The sequence below is a fragment of the Tripterygium wilfordii genome, chromosome 4 (genome assembly GCF_013401445.1).
Source record: "Tripterygium wilfordii isolate XIE 37 chromosome 4, ASM1340144v1, whole genome shotgun sequence".
NCBI classification, from domain to species: Eukaryota; Viridiplantae; Streptophyta; class Magnoliopsida; order Celastrales; family Celastraceae; genus Tripterygium; species Tripterygium wilfordii.
Genome location: NC_052235.1, coordinates 2,457,312 through 2,469,654, shown reverse-complemented (window position 1 = coordinate 2,469,654; position 12,343 = coordinate 2,457,312). Strand labels below are relative to the sequence as shown.

At 39.0% G+C, this 12,343-nt stretch overlaps 2 protein-coding genes across 5 annotated transcripts; one reads left to right on the top strand and one right to left on the bottom strand.

Moving 5' to 3' along the window:
• Positions 1-2,335, top strand: LOC119996212 (20 kDa chaperonin, chloroplastic-like). The gene is made up of 6 exons (XM_038842766.1): positions 1-159; positions 293-478; positions 1,081-1,260; positions 1,344-1,499; positions 1,761-1,838; positions 1,952-2,335. Exons 2-6 carry the CDS (start codon positions 296-298, stop codon positions 2,123-2,125), a joined length of 771 nt encoding a protein of 256 aa, XP_038698694.1. The 5' UTR covers positions 1-159; positions 293-295; the 3' UTR covers positions 2,126-2,335.
• A 44-nt stretch (positions 2,336-2,379) lies between these two features.
• LOC119996210 (auxin response factor 19-like) lies at positions 2,380-11,712 on the bottom strand. 4 transcript variants are annotated; one of them, XM_038842763.1, is made up of 14 exons: positions 11,286-11,712; positions 11,056-11,171; positions 9,678-9,790; positions 9,497-9,592; positions 9,081-9,137; positions 8,826-8,972; positions 8,636-8,720; positions 7,999-8,089; positions 7,751-7,915; positions 7,461-7,656; positions 6,769-6,994; positions 4,218-6,046; positions 3,286-3,476; positions 2,380-3,199 (listed from the first exon to the last, which is right to left on the bottom strand). In XM_038842763.1, exons 2-14 carry the CDS (start codon positions 11,096-11,098, stop codon positions 3,016-3,018), a joined length of 3,423 nt encoding a protein of 1,140 aa, XP_038698691.1. In that variant the 5' UTR covers positions 11,099-11,171; positions 11,286-11,712; the 3' UTR covers positions 2,380-3,015. The 4 variants fall into 4 exon arrangements, with proteins under 4 accessions (XP_038698691.1, XP_038698692.1, XP_038698690.1 ...); XM_038842764.1 differs by having other exon boundaries at positions 4,218-5,183; positions 5,217-6,046; positions 11,056-11,709; XM_038842762.1 differs by having other exon boundaries at positions 11,056-11,711.
• Positions 11,713-12,343: the final 631 nt, after the last annotated feature.

The following is a 12,343-nucleotide window of genomic DNA, read 5'->3' as shown; positions in this document are numbered from 1 at the left end:
AAATTTCTAGAAGCTTCTCTTATCATCTGATAAAACCCCATTGAAAACTTTCTAGGGTTGTATCCTCTCCCACTCCGTACTTCCTTTCAACGAATTCGCACCTAATTCAGGACCTGTCGTTCTACCAATCTGAGGGCCAATCCTTAATTTGTTCTAACGGTATTGTTAGATCTTCGTGTCTTAATTTATTTCTTTTTGAAGATTTTGATTGATTCGTGGATTTGTTTGGTTGATGAGAAAGTAGAGGAAAAGGAGAAGAAAACGATTAAGAAATTTTATATTTCTGTCTTAGGAAATGACGACTTCTCAGTTCACAGCATCATCGATCTCCGTATCAGCGAGAAACTTGACATCATTTGAAGGGCTGAGACCCTCAACGGTCAAATTCGCATCGTTTGGGACACTGAAGGCTGGAACTCACTCTCAACGGTCATTCCGGGGGCTGGTTGTCAAAGCAGCCACTGTTGTTGCCCCAAAGGTATGATTGATTATATTTAACTTGCACAGTTTCATCGACCGTAGAGTTCGTTCTTACTTATTGTGGCATTGTTTTATGATATTGTAGAAATGGTTCTTGTACGCAGTTGTTTTTTAGATTGTTGGTGTATGATTCTTTAGGTTTTTCGGATAACCATAGGGAGCTTTCATGAATTTTGAATGCTAACCTTTTTTATTTTCTGGTTGCAATGAACATGGCACAGCCTTAAATATACCCCAACCTTTGAATAGAGTGTTTGATTGAGTATAACTTGCTTGGATCATTTTTGGGAATTTTCGAGATGCTGGTTATTCATTAACGTACTGTGTTTGCTCTCTGTTGTATGGATTTATTTACGAGTGACAAAGAATACTGCAAATATAACGTGTAATTCTGTAAGATTTGGTTTTTTAATCCTGACTTTGGGATTTATATCGTTGTTTGTTCCTCGCAATTGAAAGCCAGCCTTGTTCATTAATTCAGTATATTATGCATGTTATATGGTGATGTTGCCATTTTCACTGATTTGATATGCTATGGCTAACAATTTGGTTAGTCTGCTACTGGTTCCTTTTCTAACGGCGGCTTTCTAATTTTCACAGTTTACTTCAATTAAGCCTTTGGGTGATAGAGTTCTGGTGAGGATCAAGACTGTAGAGGAGAAGACAGGTGGTGGTATTTTGCTTCCAACATCAGCTCAATCGAAGCCACAGGGAGGTGAAGTTGTTGCCGTTGGAGAGGGGAAGTCACTTGGGAAGACTAAAGTGGACATTTCTGTTAAGGTGACTTAAATAATTGAGGACTTCCATTCCTGCTCAATCCCTGTTATACAATTCTTGTACTAAAATTGTCCTGCCTTGTGTAGACCGGTAGCCAGGTGGTTTATTCCAAGTTTGCTGGGACCGAGCTAGAATTCAATGGTTTGAATCATCTTATATTGAAGGAGGATGACATTGTTGGTATTCTTGAGACAGAAGATATCAAGGATCTGAAGCCTCTAAATGACAGGGTTTTGATCAAGGTTTGTTTATTGGGTGAAATTACTAGCTTATATACTTGGAGATAGGTCAAGTGATTCCAGGAATACTCTGATCGCACATCCCCTTCTTTTGATTGTTTTTGAAAAAGTAGTGACCATATTTTTTCCATCCATATTTTCGTTCTACTCTAGCTTCAGGTTATTTACGATGGGTTAGACCACATTGACATGAATAGAATGAATTGCATCATTTTGTGGCAGTCTCAACATCATGACAATTTTTAGTTGGGTTTCTGAATGCAGGTTGCTGAGGCTGAGGAGAAAACTGCTGGAGGTTTGCTGCTAACGCAGTCCACAAAGGATAAACCTTCAATTGGAACAGTAAGATCTATCTTTCTTAAGCAATTTTCTAGTGAAAAATTACTTAATTCTTGTGTTGAAGTAAGAAACTTTTGCTGTGTTAGATTGATAATTCATTTGTTGATGATTTGCAGGTTATCGCAGTTGGGCCAGGTACTCTAGACGAGGAAGGTAATAGGAAACCTTTACCCATCTCCCAAGGGAGCAATGTTCTGTACTCCAAGTATGCTGGAAATGACTTCAAGGGCAGTGATGGATCTAACTACATTGCTCTCAGGGTTTCTGATGTGATGGCTGTGCTCTCTTAGTTGTCATTTTATTGTGCTTGAGCAGGCGTTGCAAAAATTTCTTGCTTGAGTTGCCCCAAGGCATACGGATTTTGAATGTAATCCTGTTTTGAACATGTATTTGATTATTGCTTTAGGTAATGTTTATGCAACGGCTCTACCGGTGTAAACGTCAACCTACATCGTATGATGCAATCAGGTTATAATAGTGAACCTATGCGTGCCCATGAAGATCCAAGTTTTGCACAAACCTGGGACTTTTCTTAAACTTGAGCTTTGTTGGGAAATAATCTGTAGTCTGAAAGTTCACAACCGGTCACCCCTAGGTTCTATTAAGAATATAACATCTTATTTCCCATTGAGAATGAGCTTTAGCCAAGTCATGGCCAAATAATGCCGTCTACATAATGAACAGGCAACATATGGCTAATGGGAAAAGCTATAGCTTCCTCACACTCCGGCCTACAATCTACCTCGATAGCATTTACAAGGGGAGTATAGATGTCAGACTGGTTTTTCGTGTCAAACTAGTCTTGAAGAAACCGGTAAGCTCGAAGGATCTTCATCCTTGCTTTCTGTTGTACTTCATGATACACGTGGAGGCTAAAAAAGTCGCAATCAACAACCTGCTAGCGCCAGAAGGTTGGATCAAAAAAGTGCCTCCCCAGAAATTTGGATAAACATTGCCAAACTGGGTCCTAAAACCTCCCTCTAAGTGCACGCAGCATCCATCACCACCACAATGACTCATCCCTCTCAGTGAAGATGGCGTACTGATTAACTAGCTACACTTTCAATTTCTACCTGATTAACTACCCCAAGACCCAAGTACTGAGAGTTGACCACCAGATAAATTGTTGTGCCTGCCGAGCATTTTAACATGCGCAGAATCCAGATGCATCGTCATGACGTCATCTATTAAATGAAGCGGCTGAGTTATCGTCATAGTGCCCCCTCCATGCATTCCCACTGTCAGTTCCACTACATGCTTGATTGAGAAGTGGAATGTTGCCCAGATCTCCATATAAGCTCATCTGCTGAACTTCCGCAGCTGATAGTATCTTTATGCTCTGAACACAGCTCACAACAAATTCCCTGCAAGCAATTTGAAAGATAAGTGTGACAAATAAACGAAATTGAGATTCATCAAGTGCAGCAGAAATCCGAAGCTCTTCACTTACTCCCAAGGATCGTCACCAACAAGAAGTATGTCGTTTTCATGATCTACATACACTAGTTTCCATTCGGAACTATGTGGATCTTCGAGCTGGCCTTCAATTCCAAACATCCTCGCCAGATCATGCCTGAGCTCGTCATACCCTTTGTAACGGGTGACATCAATAGATCTCCCAACAGATCCACGTTTTTGAACCTTCAAGAGTTTAATTATATATTAAGCTACTTAAAGTATCACAATATAACCCATATAAAATTAGTTCATTGAAAAAAATAAGACTGGAAGAATAGACATTAATTTAGAGAAATATTTACACAATGCTGTTGGAAGACTCGGAACGCAAGAAGGTTCAAGTCATTTTAAAAAACACATAAGAAACAAGAAAACCCAAAGTTCTGTTCTTTTCCAGGTATGCACAATTATGCCAGATGCTGCCAAAACGTGGAAAGTGACATCATGGCTTTATGAGAATTGAACTTACTGTAGTAGGAGTAGACAACATAAATATTTATGGTAGGGAGTTCATAATAACTTATTCTCCATCCTACAGTGGAGTTCATGTCATTGCTACCACAGGGTACCTCCCAAAGAACCAAATGAGAGTATAAAGGGATTACATTGAGTGTCAATAATAAATTGGCAACCTCTCCATTTTACTTAAGCAACTCAACACAAAGATGTCAAAATTAAGAAGAAAGATACTTATGTGAGGATAAAAAAATCCTATTTTCTATTGCTAGTCCACCATCAACCAATTCACAGTGCAGACTGAAACAAACTAATTTTGAACAATTATAGTTGGTCCTAGTCACTAAGGGCTGGCAACAGAGACACACGGTTGTTGATAATTGTTTTTTGCATCAAGATACTCAAACCATGTAAAAGTAAAAGTAAGAGAATAGCTACCCAAAGTAAAGGAACGATTGGCTAGCAAACCTTTGTATATGTTCGCATACGTTGAGCCTGGTTGCTCCACAATCCATTGCCAAAAACTCCCGTGTCATTGATGGCCACATCACCTGAACACCCAGGCTTAAATGGAATGTCGGGCACCCCAAATGACTGGGAGCTTATTGCAGCAGTGGACAACTCTGTCTCAATATCTCTTGGTATGCCACCATAATCAGACAGCAAGTTCTGAAGATCCTTTTGAGAGTCATATCCCCTTGACAACAATGTATCAGGTGTCAATCCAGTAATATTTGAAGCAAAAGGTAGATTGTTTCGAGGATGTGATTGGACATCACCCTCCAAACCAAAACTAGGGATTGAGAAATTATGCTGGATGGTGCCTCCATCCAGACAATATGATGTTCCAGAAGTTGAGGCTTCTAATTGATCACCCATTGTACCCTTAAATTTTTGTTGGTCAGGTCCTTTGGAGATAGGCAACTCATGTTTGATCCGCATATCAACCTTAGGATGAAGCTCTTGAACCAGATTACTTGCAGGGTCAGCCACTGAATCCCCAAGAACCATGGATGGCCCATGTTGGATTTTGTTGAGGAAATTTGATGGGGAAATCTGACAATTATTTGTAGAAGGTGAGGTCGAACATGATGGTGCATCTCCATCTGTACGGCCGGAATTGGCTCTCAGTGTAGCAGGTGGTTTTTGTAAAGTCTGGTGCTGGTTTAAAGGATAAGGTTGCGATTGCATGAGTGTCGACGTTGAGAAGTTATTTCCACTGAGCACTTGCTGCTGGTTCTGTAACAGTGGGGGCTGTTGCAATTGCTGGATCTGCTGGGCCTGTTGCTGCAGCATCTGAGCTTGCACGAGTGAGCTTGTTGGGGAGAGCAATTGCTGCTGCTGCTGTAATTTCTGTAGGAACTGTAGGTGTTGCTCCGAAAGGCCTTGCTGTGATAATTGTTGTACTTGTGGCTGCGGAACCCTCTCTGGCTGTGGAACCCTCTCTGAAAGGTTTTGTTGCATCAACTGTAATGGGGACTGTTGCAGCTGTGTCTGCTGCTGGTGCCGCTGTAAGAGGGCAGGTGGCTGTTCTATTTGTTGCTGGAGCTGTGGGTCCTGTGGTAAGGATGTTAGCTGATATGAGTTCTTATTACTAGAGGAAACACTTTGATGGGATTGGGCACTGCTTGTAAGTAACTGCGTCTGCTGCTGCTGAAGCTGAGAGTATGCAGCTGGTTGCTGCATATTTTGGTTTGTCATCTGATTAGGAACACCCACATTATTACTGACAGGAGTGGCTTGAAATATTTGTTGATGTTGTTGTGGTGGCGGTCGTTGTTGCTGTTGCTGTTGTTGCTGCTGCTGCTGTGGTCGTTGTATTTGTTGTGGCTGCAACAGCGGTTGAATCTGTGGTTGCTGGCTCTGTTGTCTTTGCTGCTGCTGAGGTGGTTGTTGCTGCTGCCTCTGCTGCGGTTGTTGGCTCATGGGATTTTGCTGTAATTGTTGCAACTGCTGCTGTTGAGTCCATGCTGTAGGTGGCTGTGGCAATTGGTTGACTTGGTTTTGTAGATTTGCGTTATTCAACTGCAAATTCGGAGCAGGCAGAGCTGGGGACTGAAAATTCAACAGCTTAGATGCGTCATCAGCACTCAGGTTAGTATGCATGGCAGTGGATGGAACCATTGATGGGAAGAATCCTGACTGAGCAGCTGGTAACTGATTGTTCTGTTGCATACTCATCCACTGCACCAGACTCAAACCAGGGAACATTGAGCTAGGGGCATCCTGCACGCCAAAATCATCTCCAAGCCAAGGCATTGCTCTCTTGAAAGCATTCTCTATGTCAGAATCATCATCTGCAAAAGCACTCCTGAGTTCACTAACAAGGAAAATCCGGTAGCCTATGTAATGTAATGCAAACACATTTTCCAGGCTGATTTTATTGTTAATTTGGCCAGTCGCAAATTGTAATATCATGACATATAAAGGTTAAATTTCCATTTAGAGGTCCAGTAAACAGATACGTAAGATGGTTAACCTTGCTATTACACTGCTAAGTAGCCTTTAAACATGCAATAATCAAGAATATACTTTGATTTTCCATACCTTTTCGCATAGCGGCGTATGAAGAAAAACAGTACTTAAATCATGTAAAAGAATGACTTTTAAGAATAATTTGTGCAAATAAATTTTAAGTCCACGGGACTAACAGCACAGTTTTTCTTACTAAGATTTGGTCCTAACGTAAAGGCTCAAAATATACAGAAGCTTACCAAAGTTGATACTGGATATGTTACTTCTCAGAAACATTTTAACACAAATAAGGTGTTTCCTAGTTTTCAGAATGCTTCAACAGCCCAACCAACACACCCCACCCAAAGAAGAAGAAAAAAAGCTATATGCATTCATGACCATCATCTCACACACATGATTGACAATTTGATCTCACATCCAAATCAGATCAGTATGGGTAAGTGAGTATCCATCATAGCCAGAGATGCACTATCAACCAAATAAAATTGGCTTTTGATAATCTTTGTGTCATGCGCAGAGCATGAATTATATTCCAGACCTCTACCTATGGTATAAGCAGAACTGCACAATTGGGGGATTTTGAACCTGCCAATAAAAGAACATTCAACAGAGTTTATTGGAGAATTTGATGTACCGGGCATCCCTGGTTGTTTCTGAAACTTGGGTCTGAAAAACGGAGGACATATGTAGAAAGGAGTTACCACAGGCTCAATTTCCCAAATTGAAACTCGGCTTGGACGATCACCTGCTGTTGATTCATCCCATCCGACCTATAAAGAAATATAATGTTGTTAGGCTCGGGTTTCAATGTCCGAAGAAACCGTGTAGTCAATGATAATACATACATCCAAGTACAGAATACTCTCATACAAGATGAAAGTTCAGCAAAATGCTCAATAATGCAAAAAAATCCATAAACATGATGACACAGATTACAATGTAAAACATTAAATCCAAGGGGGTTTACAGAGCCCAAGAATTTATGAACTAGACCTGGCATGGGAAGCTAATGTTTCAAGGCCTAGTACTTCCCATGCATAGTACACGCAAAAAACAACCAAGAAACTAAATTCCAAGGGAGAGATTAACTACCCATACACTGTCTACGATAAAATAAATGCTCTGGATTATGTCAGACCCACTCAACTCTATTCTAGATGTACAATTAAACAAGATTAATTAAGCTAAACAAAGCCTTGATAATTTGTAGAAGTCTTATGATATGCCAATTAATACCTGAAGATTACGCCATTGTGAATTTTTCCACCTCACAGGATCCAAATCACTTATACCGGTGATTGTACCCATGTATCTGCGGACTCCCGATTCTTCAGTCTCAAACATCATTCGGAATCTCATGCCAAGTGACACCTGAGTGTACATTGCTTTATTATACATGGCTAAAGGAACGACAAACTCAGAAGGACTAGCCCTGTTACAATCAAAAAAAAATCTCAGATCATGACTCAAAAGCTACTGTTTTATATTAAAAACAGTAGCATATACCATATATGTTATAGGAGTACCTTGGATTGAAAAACACAGTAAATGGGCTATTATTTGCAGCAGCATGAGCGGCAGCAGCAAGTATTCCAATATGCATGCTGTCACTGGATATAACCGATGAAGAAAGAGCTGGCTGCTGTCTATTGGCCCGCCGAATACCCAAGAGAAGCTGAGACTTTTCATCTCTACATGTGATCTTAATATTTTAGCTCTGGAAAAAAGTGAAGACAATCTTGAATAAATTCTCTTCTTATGGAACACTTCATACCTTATAAATAGAACAGAGTCACCAGCAAACAGTCTTTTTGTGCTGACAAAGACACTCCACCCTGTTGTCAGCAAGTGCCTTTTTGGTTGCCCTGAAATGAAAGAGTTAACACAGATTTTAATCCATTACTTTAATTCTTTCCAATATATCAACTCACGAAAGGGATGTCGAACTTCCCCTGCACTTTTAATTCTGTCGAGGACTAGAGAGACAATAATAAAATTTGTTTAGATGGGGAAGAGAGATGGGGATACAGAAGTTTTCTAACGACACCCCAACAAGGAAGAAGAAAGAAAATTGGAACTTCACTTGATCAAAAGCACGATATCATGAGGAGGGAGGGGGCAATTTAACTCTCTGAATCGTACAGCTAAAGAGAAGCTTCTGCACATGCTTAATCAAAGGAAGTTAACATTTATAGTGGTCAGCCCTCATCACATTCTGAGTCGCTGATTCAAGTTCTGTATACTAAATTACTGCAAACCAGTATCCGTGCGATTTGTGAAAGATCTTACAACTAGACCAACTCAGATATCTTTATTGTGGTGCATTAAGACAGGATATAAGCAAACACAGGAGAGGCGTCATTGAAGAACTATGTACAAGTCAACGCTTTATATGATACAATGAGCAATACCCCGATAAATATGTCTGAATGTCCAAGAACTGTCATGCAAATCTTTGGCTACCAACTCCTGAGCAGGTGGTTGCTGTGAATAATCCTATAGAATATCTCTTTCATTAGGAATGGAAATGAAAAATCGGCAAGTCAATTTGGATCATTGACTTTCAAACTCAAAATTAGACTTGAAAAATAATGTACACACCAGAGGTTGGAAGATTTTTTCAGCCGCTCTTCTAGGTACAGAAAAACCACCATGAGTACTTGTGTCACTTGCTGTAAGAGTTTTGCAAAAGAACTCAGTAGGCTGTCTGTTTTGTTTGAGGCCCATGTCAGATGCCAGCAACGCTTCCTTTTCATATTGAGAAACATAAATATTTTTAAAATCCTTCCTTGTAGGTGGAATTGAAGGGAGGGAGGAGCTGAATTTGGTTAATTCACAATTAAATGGATGACATACTTTGCTCACGGGTTGAAGGGTCATCTGTGCGTAGACTTCATCAGTTTCTGGATCAGCCTGGTTCCAAAACACACACAAAAAAATTGCAAATATAAAATTCAAGATAACGATAGTATGCATTTGCTCGTCTTCCTCTAAGTTCTTAATTCATGGATGACCACACAAAATTATGTTTAATATACCTATCGCCCATTACTTGGTATCAAAATTTGCCATATCCCAAGTGATACACATACTCATTGATTTTGGCCACAAATACTCAACAAAAATTAAATGCTGCCAAGTTATAGGCAATTTGAGAGGTGGTGAAAGGCAGCATGTATCAACATAGATGTAACCATTTTTCAAACTGTACCACATCCCTGAGAAACTAAATTATAACAAAAGAAATTATGCAACAATAAAGGCCTTCATACATGCAATGTGACATTATGAAGCATGCAAATCAACTTCGAGGGAAGGTTGGGGTAGCTGGGTACAAAATCAGCCTCCTTTTGCATTGACGCTGAAACCTGAAAATTGTTGTAGTCAAGAGAAATTACATCAGAACACAGTTTCTCTTTCAGTTTTCTTTATATATTTAAATTGGTGACGTACTTGCTCACTGTGTCCTTGAGGGAAGTAAACGACAAGACTTCCAACTGGTGGCAAAGAAACCAGTGGTCCCGCACAAGCATGCCATAACTCTGAATTAATACTCCTCCTCTCTCCTGTACTCAAATAAGTAAGAATGATATCCAATACTGAGTATCCAAATGCTTGAAACCAATTAAATGTTATCCAATTGCAGGAGGATAGAAGAATTAACATAGTGTTTGAATCTTTAATCACTAAGAAAAATGATCCTACAGGTTTGAAATGAACAAAATCCTCTGCATTGAGTTTTAACTGAAGATAGACTAAGTAGGAGTTATGAGGATTCTTTAGTCCTCTAATATTTTGGGTCAGATCAAGACAGTAACGTGGCAACTAAGGTCAAGCAAACTCCTGAGTGCCACTCACAAGAGAAAAAGAAAAAGAAAAAAAAAAAGTTCGGAATCTAGGCTTAAAATATTAAACAATCGAAATTGAAAGAAATGAATTTATTTTGAAGCATATGCTCAATGACGCCTATTGTTGAGACTTTTTAGCACCAGCAATTCTTGCAAGACCAAGGTCAGAACAAGCTAACCTTCATTGACAAATTTAAATATTTTTGGCTAGTGCTTAGGATAACAGATTGTACTTTCAATTAGTGATCTTTTTAGCTTTATCGAACAATATTATCATTATTCTATGCACAGTAAACAATTAAGAAAACATACTTCAACAAAATGAAAACAGTTGTCATTAATCAGGGGTGTAAACAAACAAAAATACATGTTTCACAAGACAGCAGTCCATTAAATCCTTGAACATCCTTCAAATGCCGGAAGAATCTGGGGATATTTTGCATCAAGTTGACCAAGATGTTTATGTGCAACGATCAAATCAAACAGGAAGTAAGTTCATAGACCTGTCTTTGAAATTTTCCCTCCAAATGCCTGAAGAAACCATGTAATTCATACATATCCTACTAAATAGACTAGGTTATAGAAGTCAGGCTACCAAAGTCAGCCTTTGTGGAGTGGAAGAAGCGGGAAAAACTTGATCCACCAGTCAGTTTCAGGCATTTAGTTTAAGTTAACAGAGGTATGTGAATAATTTTAACCAAAAAGTCAGGCTGAATGCACAGCAACCAGATTAACTATCGGATATTATTTTCAGAAAGTTTGATGATTCACATCTCCAAATAATCAGTATGGGAAGCAACTTGATACCTAACAACCTTCTTTTGTTAGTAAAGAGCTTCAGTATATAAAAATCGTTAACTGTATTACAAGTTTCAAAATAAACTCTGGCTATGGAAATTGAAATCCCCATTGCAGACTAAGAACAAAAGCGCGCACGTATATTTTGTCAAAAAAAGGAATGAAAACGCATCAGGACACTTTACCTTCCGCAGGATTTGCCAAAAATCCATTAGTAGGAGCCTTCATGTCCGCAGATATGATTGATTTAGCAACTCTTGGCAAATCGAGTCACTCCTTCACTTCCACACACCTCTAACTTCTGTCATCATACACCTATCACTTACTCCGAAACAATCCTCAAAAACTCCAGAAACGGAAAATCTCAAGTGCATTAGCAATCATCACTTCTAGCCAAACACAACACAAAACTCACATTCAACACAAGAAACAAAGCCCTAACTTCCTTCTAAGCTCCTCAACCAGTCCTGAATCACGGCATATCAAAACAAATTGGAGCTCCTCATGAAACCGAGCCAAAAACTTTCCAGTTTTGTTTTTTGTTTCCAGAGCAACCAGCAAAAGCTCCAGAGAATGAGATTAGAACATCTACGGACTTGCAGAAACAACGAAATTTCCTTCTCAATCAAATTCCACCGAAAGTCGAAGATGAAGAGAGAATATGGAAATTCAGAGGGGATCAAGTTAGAGAGAGAGAGAGAAGAGAGACTGACTTGTCGCCGAGAAATCAGAGACGGAAACAGCAGAACAGCAGAGCAAAGCATAGCAATCACAGCCTTTTTTATGTGAACAAGCCGACATATAAATTATAATAATGGACTGGACCAAACAGGCCTGGTTTTTAAAAAATAATTTCACCTTCCAGTGTTCATTAGACAAATCGATTTGTAGTAAATTTCGTTTTATTGTGTCATGCTCTTCGCAGACAACATTTTAATCTGGTCACTAAATCTGTCTCAAATTCATCTTAAATTCACATTTGGGTGAATCTCCCTGATGCTTACAAGTCAGTTGATGGCGAATTTACCTTTTATGGTAAAGTTCTGAGATAAGGGGAAAATATGTGTATAAATGACAGTGATCAATGACATACACATGATTCTTATTCCTGCTAACGTGGCGAGTGTTTTTATGACTTTTTGACTATGGAGGTTTAGTTTTATTTATTTATTATCCAAACAAACAAAGTGGAATTATTCTTTTGATACTTAATTGTCTTTTGGTGTTTGGGACCCACCCAACCATAGCACTCACAAATTACTGAATTTTTGTAATCAATTAACTTTGTGAACATGCGAGAGAAAATGCAATAAAACTATAAAAGTGCCAAGGGTTGGCTGGAAAAATATAATAAATCAATTGATAAATATAGATTTTTAATTATAATGATATTTATTTATCTGTTAAATGTATATATGCATGATGTGTTTGATATGGAGAATCAACGAACCTAGGACCATCCATCATCAAAGT

Coding starts and splice junctions, on each gene's coding strand:
- LOC119996212 (XM_038842766.1), top strand. CDS start 296: ATGACGACTTCTCAGTTCACAGCATCATCGATCTCCGTATCAGCGAGA. Junction 1,500..1,760: donor ATGACAGGGTTTTGATCAAG/GTTTGTTTATTG, acceptor TTCTGAATGCAG/GTTGCTGAGGCTGAGGAGAA. Junction 1,839..1,951: donor ATAAACCTTCAATTGGAACA/GTAAGATCTATC, acceptor GATGATTTGCAG/GTTATCGCAGTTGGGCCAGG.
- LOC119996210 (XM_038842763.1), bottom strand. CDS start 11,098: ATGAAGGCTCCTACTAATGGATTTTTGGCAAATCCTGCGGAAG. Junction 9,791..11,055: donor TTTGGCAAATCCTGCGGAAG/GTAAAGTGTCCT, acceptor ATTTGAGTACAG/GAGAGAGGAGGAGTATTAAT. Junction 8,090..8,635: donor ATTCAGACATATTTATCGGG/GTATTGCTCATT, acceptor CTTTCATTTCAG/GGCAACCAAAAAGGCACTTG.